The sequence below is a fragment of the Scyliorhinus canicula genome, chromosome 3, assembly GCF_902713615.1.
Source record: "Scyliorhinus canicula chromosome 3, sScyCan1.1, whole genome shotgun sequence".
NCBI lineage: Eukaryota > Metazoa > Chordata > Chondrichthyes > Carcharhiniformes > Scyliorhinidae > Scyliorhinus > Scyliorhinus canicula.
In genome coordinates this window covers 95,851,425-95,870,097 of record NC_052148.1, presented here as the reverse complement: position 1 = coordinate 95,870,097, position 18,673 = coordinate 95,851,425, and the positions used below count along the sequence as shown (strand labels likewise).

The 18,673-nt window shown below is 47.2% G+C and overlaps 1 protein-coding gene and 1 long non-coding RNA gene across 5 annotated transcripts in view; one reads left to right on the top strand and one right to left on the bottom strand.

The window, feature by feature from the left end:
- The window catches only part of LOC119962822, a 271,981-nt gene that overhangs the window by 52,209 nt on the left and 201,099 nt on the right, over window positions 1-18,673 (bottom strand). The gene's annotated exons all lie outside the window — the stretch shown is intronic.
- Window positions 1-18,673, top strand: part of ankrd55 (ankyrin repeat domain 55) — a 172,571-nt gene that overhangs the window by 24,331 nt on the left and 129,567 nt on the right. Inside the window, exons 2-3 of one of the 2 annotated variants that reach the window (XM_038790948.1) lie at window positions 6,485-6,607; window positions 8,004-8,134. In XM_038790948.1, coding sequence (XP_038646876.1) covers window positions 6,485-6,607; window positions 8,004-8,134 — 254 coding nt within the window. The remainder of the gene's footprint in view (window positions 1-6,484; window positions 6,608-8,003; window positions 8,135-18,673) is intronic. The other variant, XM_038790949.1, reaches the window with a different exon arrangement.

The following is an 18,673-nucleotide window of genomic DNA, read 5'->3' as shown; positions in this document are numbered from 1 at the left end:
CACCTTTCAACTCAAATGAGGCCAAATAACCTCATTAATAATTAATGTTCCAACACTGTGCACCACTACCGAGGCGGAAGATTAATTTTATGTGGAGCTTGTCACAGCTATCAGCAGAATTTCTAAATCAGAATATTTTTACCTACTGAGGGATTGCAACGCAAGAATGGCCATGGACCATGAGGCATGGCCCCCTACCTCAGACACCGCGCCCTGAGAAAGATGTGGAGATGCTGGCGTTGGACTGGGGTGAGCACAGTAAGAAGTCTTACAACACCAGGGTAAAGTCCAACAGGTTTGTTTCAAACACGAGCTTTCGGAGCACTGCTCCTTCCTCAGGTGAATTCAACGCAGTGCTCCGAAAGCTCGTGTTTGAAACAAACCTGTTGGACTTTACCCTGGTGTTGTAAGACTTCTTGCTGAGAAAGATAGTTACGGCAGGAAGCAGCTTAATTTAAACAGCCCTGATTTCTCCTCTCACTGCCTGTCCACAATTATATTTCCCCTTTTATAAATGGTGAAGTATTGTCCCTAATCCTCAAATGCGGAGTGTTCTACCCTCGATGAATAACTTGCACAGCAAACTCGAGGTTAGAGAAAATAAAAGCGGTTGGTTTATTTCACGCACACACAAAATGCAAAGAGGGGTTTTACAATGTCTGCTCCTTTTTGCACTCATAATACAAATAGGGGTAAGGGAAAGGAAGGAGGTTCAGTACCAGAACACAAAATATAAGTTAGTGTTTTACCAGAATCAAAGATCTGATGGAATGTTTCTTCAGAGGAGAGGTTAACTGTTGCAGTGTGATCTGTCATTCGATAAACAAGACTTCCACAAGGTGAGAAGGCATGTAGAGTTGAGTTAGTCTTGAAGGTACACCTTCTAATGTTCCAGTCGTTTGTGTTTTGATGAAGATCACCTACTTGATGGTAAGATGGTAGCCAGCGCAGGCTTCTTGTCTGGAGCTATTGTTTCTCTTTGGAGGTCAAACAGTGATTGCCTATAACTTCTAAGAGCTTGTTAATTAAAGGAATTCAGACAGCTCAAATCTTAGTCATGTGACACTGGTTTCAGGTTAACCTAGTGTTAAACAAGGCTGCTGGTTGGAAGTCATTGTGTGTTGGAACAGAAGGCTCTGAATGGATTAAGTGCTGCTCGAAGCAGGTTCAATAGACTGACTGGCAGTGCGCCAATGCCTACTGGTTACAACTTTGCCAGACTATCTAGATGTCTTATGACACAAGAATCTAGGAACATGTATGAAGGGATCAAAACGGCAACAGGTCCATCAGCAAATAAAGTGATCCCACTGTAAAAAAAGCAACGGAGGCCTTCACTGACTAGAATAAACAGTTGGAGAGATGGGTGAAACACTATATTGAGTTGTACTTTTGGGCAAATGCTGTCATTGAGGAATCTCTGGACATCATAGAAAACCCACCTGTCATGGCAGATTTGGATATCAAACCCACTGTGAAAGAGCTTAGTGAAGCAATTGACTTGCTTTCCATGGGCACCATCTCCACAAACTTCTCTGGCTCTACTGGATGGAAAGGCTAGGATATGTGTGATGCAAAGATTGTCACACTGTACAAAACAGAGGTGACGGCAGAGATTGCAACAATTGGGCATGATTTTCCTACTGCATTGCCCCTGGCGCCGATCCCATTACATCAGGTGCATAGTGGGAGAGGCCAAAAATGAAAGGGGTCCCGCACAGAGATCCCCTGACTAAAGGGACCCCCTCACAGAACCCCCCCCCCCTCCCACCCCCCACAACCCCCTCAGAAAAGAGTCCCTTGTCTAGAAGCTAGAGAGCAGTCCAGACAGGGGCAGCAAAAACAATTACAGCTGTAACACTGGAAGCTCCACATGTCCATTCAAGAAGGAATTGCTAAGTGCATTCCATGTACAAGTGTGGAATTCCAATGTACGTTCCACTCTTTGATGTGGTTGATATTTGTAAACATTTGAAGTTTCAGTACCTAAGAGTCACTCATTCATGAAGGGAGATGAATGAAGCAATGCTTAGCTGTTTCGTGGAAGCTGTCAACTACAGCCCACAACTAGAAAAGAATGAATGGCATGCAGCTAATGAATCTAAGGGGTTGAAACACAGGTCACAGCTGTTCTCCTTCCAAGAACGGACATGAGCGTAGTCCTCATTGTTTCCGCTAGTGGGGGCGGGGGGAGGTTGGGACTTTCGGGTTTGCCTCTGGCCTGATCCCAATTTCCCCTGACGCCTAATTCTCCATCCCATTTGGTAAAGCAGTCCTGGGATGGAGAATCCCGCCCATAGTCTCCCAAAGGGAGAATCACACCCGTAGTCATTTTTTGGGGAGAATTGTCCCTTCTGAAAGTGCTATGTTGAGTATTGTTGGAGGAGTTGACAGAAGATTTTGCTTTCACAAGGAAGTGGTTCTTGACTCGAGGTCAGATGAATTGAAAGGTTTGCAGTGCTGGGGTTATATTGCAGTCCTTCCTGGACTGCAACAAGACTCTGAAATGGGGCACAGGCAGCAGGAAGGGGACGCTGGTGTGGCATGGTGGCAGTCGTTAGCACTGCTGCTTCACGACACTGAGGGCTTGGATTCAATCCCGGCCCCGTGTTTGCGTAAGTTTCGCTCCCACAACCCAAAGATGTGCAAGGGAGGTGGATTGGCCATGCTAAATTGCCTCTTAATTGGAAAAAAAATGAATTGGGTACTTTAAATTTATTTTAAAAAAAGAAAGGGGAAGCTGTGTATTGAGGGGGCACGGCAGGACAGTGGTTAGCACAGTTGCTTCACAGCTCCAGGGTCCCTGGTTCGATTCCCGGTTTGGGTCACTGTCTATGTGGAGTTTGCACTTTCTACCTGTGTCTGCGTGGGTTTCCTCCAGGTGCTCCGGTTTCCTCCTACAGTCCAAAGATGTGCGGGTTAGGTGGATTGGCTATGCTAAATTGTCCTTAGTGTCCAAAAAAAAAATAAAGGGTTAGGTGGGTTACGGGGATAGGATGGAGGTGTGGGCTTAGGTAGGGTGCTCATTTCAAAGGTTGGAATGGCAGACTCGATGAGCCGAATGGCCTCCTTCTGCACTGTAAATTCTATGATTCTATGAGAGAAAGGGAGGGCGACTCTCAATAGAAGGTCTTCAGGAAAATACTTCTCCAACTTAAACCTCAGCTAGGAGCATTATCAGACGTGGCTACATTTCACCAAGGAGGTGCATGCCTACACAAAGGATGGTGGTACCAGTGGAAGTCAAGATCACAGTGGCCCTCAATTTCTTCACTAGCAGATTTTCTAGTCATGATCGGGTAACATTCCCAACCCACCAGCTCGCAGTGCTTCACAGTGGTAGGGTGAAGAGGGGAATTCATCACTTTCCCTCTAATGAAAGTGAATGTGGAGGAGTATGCATGTGGCTTTGCCAGGTTAGTAGGATTCCCAATGGTGCCGGGTACCATTTGCTGCGAGCCTGCGATTCTGTGAACCAGGGAGATGCACCAAGCCTTCCATGAACATGCACAGAAGCCCCTTTTGGTGACTGCCCGCTATCTTGGCAGCAGGCACAGCACATTCATCTTGCCCCTCTCAGCTATGCCTTCTGTTTTTGAGTAATCATAAAGAAGCTTCTGTGTGCAGAATACCTGCTGCTTCTGGCTCATGATTCCCCGCTACTTATGGACAGTTAATCTTCAATGAGAGTGATGCAGACATTAGGATCAAACCATTGCCATCCTTGAATAATGGCTGTGTGATCTACTCGGAAGAATCTTCCAAAATTCATCGGAGCAAGGGTAGGATTCTCTGTTTCTGGAACACAAACAATTCCAATGACAAATGGTGCAGATTCGCCGGGTCTGTGATTGACACTCGGGAGGCTGATAAGCTGCAGCCGCACATTACACTCCCCACACACACTCATCCCAACCAACAAGATGGCACTGGTTGCGCTGGAACATGCTCATGCAGCTGATGGGTCAGCTGGGGCCAGAGGACACCATGGGGGTTCCCTGGGAGGACACCTATACGACCCGTGGCAATAGGTTCAAAGTGGGCTGTTAGCGGCGTGTGCAGTTGCATGGTTGCTTTGCCGGCCTTGGCAATGGTATTCCCTGCCCGTCCACCCCAACCCCACAGCCCGTCTCCTGGCCACCCCCCACTACTCCCCCTGACCCTGGCAGAAGCCCCCGGCCAGCAGCACAACTGTCAGCAAACTGTGACGATGTTGGACACCTTCCATACGCCCTCTCTCTCCCTCAGCAGCCGCCACAACGGTTTCACAATTTTCAAAAGCACAAGTGAACCACGCTGTCGGGAACTTGGCCCATCAGAGGCGGAGAATCGCAGAGGCCCCGGAGAATACCGGGTTGCGCCCACTAATGATATGCAAACTGTGTCTACTGCGTGTGCGTTCCGGAACGCATGGACACCGCTGTTGAGGTGCTGGAGCATTACGATTTGGCGTCAAATCGGCACCTGCCACGTCGAACCGATTCTCTGCCCAATCGCCTTTCCCAATTTTGGCATCAGCTAACAGAGAATCCCGCCCCAAGTCTCCGTGATTTTGGCAGTCTGTTGAATTCTCCACAAGGTGGCTCTCACAAGGGCACACTCCTTGCTACCTGGCCTTTGGAGGTCACACTGGGCGAAAGAAGAGGAAGGGTTCAGGCAACTTAGACCCTATCACTCCAGACGTGCTGTCTATGAGCAGATACTGAGGCTTCCAAGATCTCATCCCCACATCACAATTGCTCCAGAATCCATCTGCTCCAGCCAATCACTGTGTTTCTTAGCCAAAATTCTGAAATAAAAGCCAGCACTAAGAAAACTGCAGAACAATACACTTACAATAATGTATGCAAAACTGAACTATTCAAATGTATGTATTCTTTTAGTGCCATGTGCCTGTCCTGGTGCTCCTACACAGTACTACTTCAATGACTGCAACGTGACTAGTGGAAGGCTGCTAGCTTTTACCAGAGAAGACTGCAGATGACCAAGGAGGTTGCGCTTGAGGAGCTATGGTGGATCTTGTTTTGGACTGCCCTACCTTGCTATGGATGGTAGTGGTCTGGACAGGTTGATCAGCATCAGCAGGGGCAATGCCAGAATGGCAATGCTGTCCTTCTGAGGGAGGACTGCAGGTATGTGCTCCATGGAGCCATAGATAATCCCCTGGGGCAGTTCCTCAACATAGATTTTTTTTTTAAAATTGTTGATTAGACCTAGGCGTCACAAGCTGTGCCAGCATTTATTGCCTATCCCTAATTGCCCTTGAGAGTCAACCATGTTGCTGTGAGTCTGGAGTCACATGTAGGCCAGACCAGGTAAGGATGGCAGATTTCCTTCCCTAAAGGGAATTAGTGAACCCGATGGGTTTTAACGGTAATCGACAATTAGATTTTTAGTCAGCATTAGACTTTTAATTCCGGATTTTTATTTAATTCAAATTTCACCATCTGATTTGAACCTGGGACCCCAGAGCATTACTCTGGGTCTCTGAATATCCATCTAGTGACAATACCACTACTCCACCGCTTCCCTCAGATTGCTGAACTGTTGCCCTTTTCAGGATTGGTGTCTGCAGCTGTGATGTCAGCAGTCTAAACTGACAAGCTCAGATCTGAGAAAGTCCGAGATCTCTGTGTTGTTTTATATTGTAACACTACGCATCAGTATATACATAATATCAAATGACCAGAAACTGAAACTTTGGCCATTCTGATTTTAAAACATACACAATTTGAATCCACTCTTGTGTTCAACAAATAAGTAAGGGAGTTGGTGGAAACAAAAGGTACTCTAACTGGTATGTAGATTTACCAGTTTAGCGGATTTGGCTCGACAATTGGTTCATGATGCAGAGTAAGGCCAGCAGTGCGAGTTCAATTCCCGTACGGGCTGAGGTTATTCATGAAGGCCTGCCTTCTCAACCTTGTCCCTCGCCTGAGGCGTGGTGATCCTCAGGTTAAGTCGCCACCAGTGAGCTCTTCCTCTCAAACGGGAAAGCAGCCTATGATCATCTGGGTCTATGGCGAGTTTACATTTGTACATTTGTCAAGATTAATTTAAATTGGAACTGTGTATTGAAATATGTGATAATGGTAAGACACTCAAATAATAAGGAAATATTCAGGCAACTTTCGAGTTCAAAGTAATATCTCATGATAAATTGCCAATACTATACTTTTTAAGGGGAGTCTTGACAAATACATGAATAGGATATGAATAGAGGGAAATTATCCCCGGAAGGGCAGGGGATTTATTTCAGACAGGCAGCGTGGTCAGTGCAGGCTTGGAGGGCCGAAGGGCCTGTTCCTGTACTGTAATTTTCCTTGTTCTTTGTATAGATATCAAGGTGTAGACAGAAGGATGGTGCAAAGGTGCAATGGTTCAGTGATTTGTCATGAATAAGTAAAAGTTGGTATTTCTGTAAAACTTGCATTAAATGTTCTGTTTTAATTACTGCCTCTTGATTTGTGATCCTGTTACAAAGGTGACTCTGCAGAAGAAATCGACCTCACTGTGGTTTATCAGGCAGCATCCAATGGAGATGTCAACACCCTGACTGCAGTGATTCGCGAGGATCCTTCCATATTGGAATGTTGTGATAGTGAGGGTAAATGTGTTACCAATACTCCACCCATTCTAAAATTAGATTATATACTCACAGAAACTATAAATATTATATGAACTTTTGAAGTTCTCGCATTGGTTCAATGGGTCAACAGACCAATTGGTGTAATGTGGAGTAACTCAGGTGTAACCCCCTGATTTGGTTGCTGATCTTCACTGAAGTAGCTGATGTCACCTAGGGTAACAGCTGAGTGCTATAATTGTCCTTGATAAATATGAGCTGAGGCAGAGCTCCCTGTAGCTAAATAGCCTGCAAACATCCATTGCCAAGACATATATCAAAAATGTTTTTTTTGTTGAGACGCTGGAGGCTTACTGAATCTGTAGAACTGTAGACTGTCAAGAAGAGAATTAGGAAAATGTTTTTACATCACTTTCAGTATTCCGTGTTTATTAAAAATAAAGTCCACATCTTGCCCATGAAGTTTATTTGCATTCTACCTCACATACTGCTAATTGCATTTACACATTCCCATCCACTAGATTAATTGCTATGAAACAGTGTGAGTAATTGGATAGTTAAAGAATAATTTGTTTAGCAAAGAGCTGGTCTTCCTAATATTATTGTTCTGCTAGTATTTTAAAAATATAGTAATCCCAGGAGTTCCATATACAAATAGAATTGATGTAAAAATATGAAATAAGTTTATTTTACATCAAGCTAATTGCAGAAAATTTGGCTTTCTTAACAGAAATCTCAAGGCCAATAATTATTCAAATAGATATTACTGATATAATTTACTTCCATACTCTATTTTGCACAAACCAGGACATAAAATGTCATAGAATTTACAGTGCAGAAGGAGGCCATTCGGCCCATCGAGTCTGCACCGGCTCTTGGAAAGAGCACCCTACCCAAGGTCAACACCTCCGCCCTATCCCCATAACCCAGTAACCCCACCCAACACTAAGGGCAATTTTGGACACTAAGGGCAATTTATCATGGCCAATCCACCTAACCTGCACATCTTTGGACTGTGGGAGGAAACCGGAGCACCCGGAGGAACCCCACGCACACACGGGGAGGATGTGCAGACTCCGCACAGACAGTTAACCAAGCCGGAATCGAACCTGGGACCCTGGAGCTGTGAAGCAATTGTGCTATCCACAATGCTACTGTGCTGCCAGCACATGTACGATATAGACAGTACACATAGTATATCACTGTGTTAATTTGTTCATATTAATAATATTGTGAAGAGTCCACTTTGACACAAAAATAAAATGCAATCCTCCTGCAACTAACAGGTTTGCAATACATCTGCAGGAGGAATTTGGAGGTGATACCATATCAAGTTATAGATAATGGTATTTTGAGCTAAAATTAAAATTTGCTGATCAAAGAAAATATCAAGTTAATTGTTTAAAAAATATTTCAGGGTCAACTCCGTTGATGCATGCAATATCTGGTCGCCAGCTCGACACAGTGAAGCTGCTCCTTAAGATGGGGGCTTCCATCAATACTGAAGATGCCTCTGGAAGAACTGCACTATCTCTAGCTACCTACTTGGTATAGATTTCCTGTCATTTTATTTACCTCAATTCCAGTTTGCAATGTGTATTTATATCATCGACTCTTACATGTTGATTAAAATTAGTAGGCATTTCAAACGTTGTCATTAATATTTGTGTTTGTGATGATGTGTGTGTGTACATTTTTTATCAAGGGCCACATTTTGCTGGATTGCTGTGTCCCATTTCTTTCAACTTCTTTATGTACATTTATATCAAAAGAACAATTTCCCATAAAGTTGCTGCTAATAATGGCCAAAGGGCATCTGGGACCTGAGTCAACAAAGGGACACACAGTGTATTTTCTTAATTAGATTAAAGGATTGAGAAATAAACAGAGGAAGGACTGTGAAGGAGATCATTAGAGTAGATAAATGTAATTTCAAATTAGACACAGAAAAAAGAATAATTGGCCAGGATTTTGCTTGTGTTGGAGGCAAGAGGGCTGGTGCAATTGCAGGGAGTCAGGTTAGGTCCACTCCTCGATGTGGTCCTGCCATTTAGTCATTTTACCTTTGGTGGGATTAAATACGGAGAGGCTGACTGCCCCAATGAAGTGGACAGCTGATTTCCATAAATAAAAGTCCAATAAGGGGCTATTTTATGGTGCCTTTGGTACTTTACCGATGGTGAGGCAACATCTTTCCAGATGGAAAGGCCACCGGCTTAAAAAAAGACAGCCTTCCTGATGTGGTCTGAAGGGGAAGACTCCATGAAGGGGTTAGGGACGGAATGTAGCACCTGCGGTCTCAAATACTTCTCTGGGGGGATTTGCCCTCTGACTCTCAGCATTGTGAATTTTTAATTTTAACTTGCCTCTCCAGGATTTCAGCTTCTCCTACGTACCTCAATGGAGACTACCTCTCCTGGTTGCGCTGCTGAGGCTTCAGAACTGCCAGCCCTGTGATTGTGCTGGTCTACCTGCCATCCTTTATTGGACAGAGAACCCAAAGGTGACCAATCAGGAGGCTGGCTGTCTGTGGTAAAATTGCCGAGCAGGCTGCTGACGAATTCAGAGTCAGGGCCCACTTTGTCACTGATGTTAAGATCCCGAGCCCCCTCAGAAACCTCAGCCCACTATTTACTTTCCGGGTGAGAGATTGATTGGCTCTGGTGAGTTTAATGGGAAAATAATATGTAAATGCAGCAACTTCCTGAAAATCACAGGGAGGCTAAGATGATATCTGTTTTCATGAAGGTATTATGGAATTGTAACAAAACATTCAGCTATTTTTGTCAATTCATAATTTATGAGATATCTTTTCCTTGCTACAAATTGCTGGCTGATTTGCACATTAATAATGATATTCCGATGCCGTTATTTTTTCAGCAAAATCTGGCTCAATGTGTTCAGTGTATTTCCTGCCCACAAAACATATTTCCTGTTGTAATGCTTGTTTGACACTGATGTGTCAACTACCTATTTTTATAATGGAAGTAGTGATGTAAACTTGTCAAAATTGTCAGTTCTTTATCTTACATATCCTCCGCAGGTTCTTCAGGGAAATGTCTAAGCTGAAAATAATTCTACACCTCTGCTTTTCATGTTATAGTCTGCTTTGCTATTTAATTCTCAATCATAAAATAAAATGATAGTTTAAAAAACGACAGAATGTATTACTTTAAAATAGTATCTGAATAATGTCTTCATATCTGGTCTAATTATTGCAAGAAGTCAAGGAGTCAAGACTCCTCGTGTGAAATTTCATTCTCCCCAAGAGCAGGTTTGGAGGCGGGTGGTTGGGGGAGGGGGGGGGGGGGAGTTGTGGGTGTGATTAAAAAAAGTGGGTGGAAATGTGTAGGGTGAAGACCCCATCACCATGCAACCCCCCCCCCCCCCCCCCCCCCCCCCCCCTCCCATTGATCACGTCCAGAACGGGAAAGTTTGAGGATGGTCTTTTAGCCTGAAAGGCAATTAAAGTCCTCAAGTAGCCAGTTAAGTGGCCTTAATTCACCACTGCTGGTATTCAGCCAAACGCAGGTGAGGGCCACGCCATGTGAGCAAGATGCCAGGTAAGCCCTGGTGGGTATGCTTGATGGGATGGATCCTTCCTACTTGGGCAGCTCCTGCCCAACAGGGAAAACCCCCCAGCCAGAATTGGAAGCGAAAGAGGAGCTCAGGAAAATTATGATCACCTGCAAAGTAATATTTAGCAAATTGTTGGAGCTGTGAGCTGACAAACCTTTGGCTCCTAATGGGCTTAATTCTTGGGTCTTGAAAGAAGTAGCTTATGGGATAGTTGATGCGTTGGCTTTAATTTTCCAAAATTTCCTAGATTCAGGAAAGGTTCCATTAGATTAGAAAATAGCAATGTAACTCCTTTACTCAACAAGGGAGGGAGACAGAAAACAGGAAACTACAGACAAGTTAGCTTAACAGCTGTCATAGGGAACATGTTGGAAGCTATTATTAAAGATGTTATGGCAAGGCACTGAAAAACAATTAGGGAATGTAAGCATGGTTTCTCGAAATGAAGTTTTTTGAAGGAGCCACTTGTTCTGTGGATAAAGAGGAACCAGTAGATGTACTGTACTTAGATTTCCAGAAGGCATTTGATAAGGTACCACATCAAAGATTGTTGTGAAAAATAAAGTTCCTAGTGTAGCAAGTAACATATGACATGTATAGAAGATTGGCTAGTTGACAGGAAACAGAGAGTAGGCATAATTGGGTATTTTTCTGGTTTGCCGTATGTAATGAGTGATGTGCCACAGGGACCTCGACTCTTCACAATTTATATTAATGACTTGGATGAAGGGACCGAGGGTATGGTTACGAAGTTTGCTGAAGACACAAGGATTGGTAGGAAATTAAGTTGTGAAGAGGACACAAGGAGGCTACAAAGGGATATAGATAAGTTAAGTGAGTGGGCAAAGATCTGTCAAATGGAATATAATGCAAGAAATGTGAAATTGTCCATTTTGGCAGGAAGAATAAAAAAGATGCATATCTAAATGGTGAGAGATTGCAGAGCAATGGGATGCAGAGGGGATCTGAATGTCCTCGTGCATGACTCACAAAAGGCTAGGATGCAGGTACAGCAAGTAATTAGGAAAACTAATCGAATGTTATGATTTATTGCAAAGGGAATTGAATATAAAAGTAGGGAGGCATATGTTTCAGTTGTACAGTACACCAGTGAGACCACATCTGGAGTACTGTGTGCAGTATTGGTCTCCTTATTTAAGAAGGATGTAAATACATTTGAAGAATATTATGTGAATGAGGAGAGGCTTCAGAATGCTGCAGTGCAGAGGATGTCCTGTATATTACTCACAAAAATTTAACTTGCAAGTTATTCAGAAAGCAAATTGAATGTTGGTCATTATTATGTGTATATATATATAATATATATATAGGGAGATACAGTACAAAAATAGAGAAGTCTTCCTCCAGATCCTCCATTGCATTGTTGGGATCACAACTGGAGTATGTGCACAGGTTTGGTTTCCTTACTTAAGGACGTATATATTGGATTGGAAGCATTTTAGAGAAGATTCATTAAGCTGATTCCTGGAATGGGGAAGGTTTGAACAGGTCAAACCTAAATTCATTGGAGTTTTAAAGAATGGGAGGTTAATGTTATTGAAACGTATAAGATTTTGAGTGGTTTGGAAGGATCCTCTCGTGAAAATCTAGTACTAGAACCACAATTTGAAAATAAAGGATCTCCCATTAAGATGGGGATGAGGAGCAATTTCTTCTCTTTGAGGGTCATTGGTCTTTGAAATTTTCTTCTATTGGAGATCCTTGGGTGGTCAGGGACAGGCAGGGTACGATGGCACCCTGGCTCTCCACATTGCACTCTGATGCCTTGGCACTGCCAGCCTGACACCTTGGCACTGCCACCCTGGTACTGTCAGGATGCTCAGCTGGCACTGCCAGGCTGGATGGCAGTGCTGAGGTGCCTAGGTGCAGGGATGCCACTGCCAAGGGACAAGGCCTGAGGGGGGCCTTGCCCATCAAAGGGGGGCTCAGGGGGGTTATAAAGGGTGGGGGGTAAAGGGTGGGAATGAAGAGGGCTCATAAAGGGTAGGGGTCCTGAAAGGGGTAGGGGGCTGAAAAGGGGATGGGAGGCCTGGACTTCCCCCGGCAACTCCATAGCAGGGTGTCCTCACTGGGGGGGGGGGATAATGCTCATGTGTGCAGCGGGTGACATTACCGGTGGGTGGGGGGTATGGGAGACCCTCAAGCTCACATAGAGATCGGCCACACTTTCAAAATGGCGGCCTGATCTTTAAGGAGCTGGTCTCGTCGGCGGGCTTAGCTCACCAGTGATGAAAACACGTCACCTGCGATTTAATGGCTGCATTGCACTTAAGTGAGAGTGCGACAAGGCTGTTGAGTCACGGAGAAGCCAAAATCGGGAACGCCCCCGGCCGCTGATCTAACCGGCCCACTCATGTTGCTGAAATCGGGATCCCGTCTTAGCATTGCGAGAAACCAATAATCACCACTTAAGCCCAATCAGCATACAATTAAAGGGAGCAACCCCACTATCTAACGACCCCTTGTGATCTAATGGCATTCCCAGCAAGTGGCCACGCGGGTGCCGATTCTCTTTTCTTTAAAACATGAAGCTGCCAGAATGGCTGATGCAGGGTCCCGAGGAGGTGAATAACTATGTTCGATTCCAAGCAATGAGCCCGCGGCACTGGGGTTGCTGCCCCTGTGCTTGAAGGGGGCTGGGTCCCCTAAGGGGCAGCCTTGGTCAGTGTGGACCGCCCTCGGTGGGGGGGGGGGGGCTACCCGCCCATGACCTGAGGTGGGTGTCCTAGTGCCCGTGGGCCTGCCATGCCCTGTTTTAGCCTCTGCCCGCTTGCCCCACCATCCTTAACTCCACTGACCGCCGAGGCCTCTGGCCGCGCAGGTGAAGGTTATTGCTAATTGGGGATTGGCAATCGTAGTTAAGTGAGCATTCTCACATCCCAAGTGAATTTCCGTGGGTAGGTGTGCCATGTATCTTGTGGGGGTTCTTACACAGTAACCGTATCAGATTGTGCTGCCTCGACACTCTGCCTGAACAGTGCGGGGGGGGGGGGGGGGCAATACCATGGTGCAGCTGCCAACATCTGAATGCCCAGGGGTTGGGCCCCAGCACAGGGAACATCAGGCCAAGGAGTGACCCACAGGGGAGGCTCACGATGGCGCAAGGTGTATAGGCATCGCTGGCCTTTCAAAACGATGACGGACAGCTTATGCAACAGGGGGCTCTGGCTCAACAAAGGGACGATGTGGCACAAGTGCCATGTCCTCGTGGACTTGGCACCACATGGAGGAGGATGATACTCACTCTATGCCTTGTGATCATCCAGGGCTCGAGTGGGGATTTGTGCTGCTTCTCACAAGCTACAGCCCACAAGTGCATCTGTAAAGTCATGGATGCCCTGTTGTCCGGGCAGCAAGCTTACATAAACTTTGAAATGGACCAAGCCAACAAGATTCTCTGCCAACGACAGCATGACCCAGGTACAGGGGCTAATAGATGACACACATGTCACCTTGTGTTCACAGGACCATCGAGGAGTGCCCTCCATCAACAGGAAGAGTTTTCACTCGCTGAATATCCAGCTCATGAAGATCATGCACGTGTGTGCACAACTTCCCAGGAAGTGTGCACAACACCTACATCCTGGGGTAGTCGGTCATCCCCGGCCTCTACAAGGACCGCCAAGGATGGCCGGTTGGCTGTTGGGGTATAAGGGATACCCGCTGAGGACATGGCTAATGACTAAGCATGGAGGCTGGTGACCGATGAGACCCGATATAATGTGGCCCATGCAGCCACCCGGGTTGTCACTGAGCAGCACATCAGACTCCTCAAGCTGTGGTTCTGATGCCTCGACCGATCTGGTGGTGCAATGCAGTACACCACTCAGATGGTCGCCAGCTTTGTGGTGGTCTGCTGCGTCCTCCACAACAGCAGCGGAGCGACGTGCCAGCGGTGGAGCGGGAGGAATGTGTGGCCATCTCCGAGGAGGTCAAGGGGGCACCGGACCCAGAGGGGCTGGAGGACGAGCCCGGAAGGACCTACAGGACCAGCCGGAGGATGGAGGACAGGCGGAAGCAGCAAGGATCCGGCAAGCCCAGGGAGGGCAAGAGAGACCCTCATCCTCACCTCCCACATACAGGATATGGCCATGACTGTCATTCCTCCTCTCTCCAGCACTCCCACCCCTCAGTCTTCCCCTCCCCATTCCCCACCCACCCCTTCATTCCCCCCCCCCCCCCCCCCCCACTCATTCCCCACACCATTCCCCACCCTCCCAGGTGGGACAGTATCGGCACTGTCAGCGGGTCACTGTTGAGGGCAGGGGGTGATGATAACCCTCTGAGAGCTGGGCACTGGTGCTCCTCAGTTTATGCCATAGTCTAATCCCTGCCTGTCTGCTGAGTGCACGCTCACACCCATCACCTGCACAATTGACTAGTTTGGGATTGTTCTCACTGGAGGTCAGAAGAATGAGGGGGGATCTCATAGAGACTTATAAAATTCTAACTAGACAGGGTAGATGCAGGGAAGATGTTACCAATGATGAGTATGCCCAGAACCAGGGGTCACAGTCTGAGGATTGAGGGTAAATCATTTCGGACAGAGATAAGGAGACATTTCTTCACACAGAGTGGTGAGCCTGTGGAATTCATTACCACCGGAAGTAGTTGATGGTAAAACTTTGAATATATTCAAGAGGCGGCTAGATTTAGCAATTGGGGAGAATGGGATCAAAGGCTATGGGGAGAAAGAAGGATTAGGCTATTGAGTTGGATGATCAGCCATGATTGTGATGAATGGCGGAGCAGGCTCGAAGGGCCAAAAGGCCTCCTCCTGCTCCTATATTCTATGTATGTATGTGAGGGCCTCCTTGGCCCTCCAGGCTTGCAGGATCCTCACGGCTACCGCCTGTCCTGCAGCCTCCGGCTGGTCCTCAGGTTCCTCCCGGCCTCGTCCCCCAGCCCCTGCTGGTGCAGTGCCTCATCATCCTCATCCCCATCGCCCTCCTCTTCCAAGGTGGCCACATTTTCCTCATCACCAACCTCCAGCTCATCGCCTAGCTGCTACGCAAGGTTGTGGGGAACACAGCAGGCCACAACAAAGCAGGAGACCCTCTGGATGGTGGACTGGAGTGCACCACCGGTGCGGTCAACGCATTGGAACTGCATCTTGAGGAGTCCAAAGCACCGCTCAATGACACCCCGGGTGGCCATATGGGCCTCATTATACTGGGTCTCTTCTTCGGTCTCCGGCCTCCCTACTGGCTTCATGAGCCAGGTCCTCAGCAGATATCCATTATCCCCAACAGCCAACCACCCATCCTGGGGTGCTCCTCGAAGAGGGCAGGGATGACCGACTGCCCCAGAATGTAGCTGTAATGCTCATTTCCCGGGCAGCGTGCACACACGTGCATTAGCTTCATCTGGTGATCGCAGACGAGTTGTATGTTGAGGAAGTGGAACTCCTTTCTGCTCACATAGGGCACCCCCACATGGCCAAGTGAGCTCAGTGCAACATGCGTGGCATCTATGACCCCCGGACCTAGGGTATCCCGGTAATGGCAGAGAAACCTACTGCCTGGGCATCCTGTTGGGCTTGGTCCATGTCAAATTGGATGTAGTCTTCCGCCCGGGAATACAGGGCATTTGTGACCTGCTGGATGTACCTGAGGGCTGTGGCTCTGAGATACTACACAGGTCCCTGCATGAGCCGTGGAATGATCTCGTGGCATAACAGGTCAGGGCTGCAGTGACCTTGACGGACACCGGAAGCGGGTGTCCTCGTCCACGTGATGCCAAGTCTGGCACAGGTACCACCTTTTCTAGCATCCGGCCGCATTGTGTAGCACCCGCACCACTAGGGCAACCTCTGCGTCCAACATCCCTGCCATAGCGTTCAATATCTGTAAGGCACTTGGAGAATGTATTAGACTGACAAACAGCGGTGGCTCTCATGTCAGACCCTCCATTCCCCCACTGACTCCTCCCCCCTCCACCCGGAACGCCCTGCCCACGCACACCCAGCTAGAGTGGCCCTGTACCCCGGACACCCGCTCACAACATCAACCGGACCGGACGCTGGCCCCCTCCCCGTGCTATTTAACCACCCTCCGGCTGTGGACATGTCCCCGGAGCTGTGTCCCATCCTGTGGGTGTTCGGATGTTGGCTTCTGCATGTGCCTTCCGCAGTGTTCTGTATCAGTATCCAGGCATCTAGGTCTGATTGGGATGCAATGCAATGATGCCCAAATGCTACATGGCCCTCCCACCCATGGGAATCCACTTGGGTTGTGTGAAGTACTCACTTAACCATGATTGCCAATTCTCTAGAGGCTAAAGCCTTGACCTGCACAGCCAGAGGTCTCGGCAGTCGGTGGGGATTATGGATGGTCGGTGGGGCAGACGGGCAGGGATAAGGGTTGCCCCTGGAATGGGTACACATGATCCAAGGGTTGGCAAGGTGGTGCTGCGAGTGGTTGCCCCCCCAGTGTCCCGCCATGGCAGCCCACCCATGTGGAGGGTCCCTCCACCCCCAGCTGAGGGTTTCCCATGGGTTCCCCATCCCCCACCGAGTATAGGGGCAGCAAGCGCAGTGTCCCCGGGCTCTTTGCCTGTGATCAAAGATGGCAACTCACCTCCTTAGATCCCCACAAAAGCCCTTCCGTCAGATTCACATTTTTGAAAAGGATTACTATTTGGCGCCACGTAAGCACTTGCTGGGGAGGTAGCTGAATGATGGGAGGCCGTTGGAAATGCGGTTGCTCTCGTTAATTGTACGGAAATGGGGCTTAAGTGGTGATAATTGATTTCTCGCCTCATTGCGGCGAAATTCTGAATTTGGCTAGGGGAGCTGGCCGGTTGCATCGCAAACTGTTTGGCGCCATGTGCGGTTCCTGTTTTTGGCCACTCCTGCTATTTACCAATCTCATTTCGCTTGAGCGTGAGTGCAACAAGGTCGGAAGATCGCGCCCTAAGTGTGGGCTAAGCCTGTGAGAAACTCCCCAGGGCCCAGAAAAGTGGCTAAGTGTCATTGAGTAGCGCTGGGGAACTCCCTGAAAAACCCACCACAAACGAACTTAAAAATCTTTTGGGAGAATTGTGCCCTTAGGGCACATTTCTAAAGTGGATGCTGGAGCAGAGTGACTTGGGAGTCTATGACCTGAATTCTTCGGCCGCTGGGATTCTCTGTTTCTCGAGGAAGCGCAGCCCTGCCAGCGGGTTTTCCGGCAGCGTAGAATGGCTTCAATGGGAAATCCCATTGACAAGCAGCACGCCGCTCAGAAACACGTGGCTGGGGGACCAGAGAATCCAGCCCTACGTGCACAAATCACTGAAGGAGGCAGGAGTTATAAAGCTTACAGCATTCTGGGCTCTTTCAATAGGGGCACAGAGCACAAAAGGACGTTATGTCAAATCTGGATAAAATTCTAGTTCTTGCCTCAAATAAAGTATTGCGTCCAATCCCAGACACTACTCTTTAGACAGGATATGAAGACTTTAGAAAGGATGCAGAAAATATTCCTGAGAATTGTTCCTGGGATGAGGAAATTCAGAAACATGGATTGAGTAGGTTGAGTTTGCTCTTCTTGGAGAAGAGAAGTTTGAGAAATCATGACGGGTCTTGTCAGAGTAGATAGAGAAAAACTGGTTCCAATTGGTGAAAGAATTGAGAACAAGAAGGCACAGATTAAAAGGGCAGGATTTACCGACCTCCCTGTCACGTGATTTTCGGCAGTGGAGGCAGCCCGCCAGCGAGATCTACCAGTCCCGCCGTTGTCAACGGGATTTCCCGTTGAAAGTACCCCATATCGCCAGGAACACATGCGTCAGCTTCGGACAGGAATTTTCTGCTGGAGTGAAAAGCCAGTAAACGCTTTTTCACCGCAGCGAGTAGTTACGATCTGCATTGCACTGCCTGAAAGTGTTTTGGAGGCAGGGTCCACTTAGGCATTCAAAAGGGAATTGATCATTGTCTCAAAAGGAAAAAACTTGCAAGGCTACAGGGAAAAAACAGGGCAGTGGGACAAAGTGAATCACTTCTTTATGGGGCCTGCACAGACACAATGGGTCAAATGTTGTGTTGTAATCATTCTATGATTCTATAACAAGTTAGATGGTGAGTGGCTGGTTCATCCAGTTGGGGAGTTTAGAACCAGGGTAAGGAATTGGCCATGTAGGCCAGAGATGAAGACAAATTTATTAATTGAGGGTTTTAAGTTTTGGAATTCTGTAGCCCAAAAAGCTTTGGATACTCGGTTGATGAGTATATTCATGGCAGAGATGAACAATTTCAGACATTAAGGGAGGGGAAAGTAGAGTTGATGTACAAGTTTATCTATTATCTTATTGAATTGTAGTAACAAGGGGTCAAATGGCCTACTCCTGTCAGTCATGGCCCACGAGAATACCAAATCTGATACCATCACCTCCTCAAGAAAACTCAGGAAATTTTACTTTCTTTTCAACATTAATGAATGACAGGCTAGTACTCTTTAAAAAACATACTAGTTCTCAAAGATTGATATCAATTGGAGAAAGAAAATT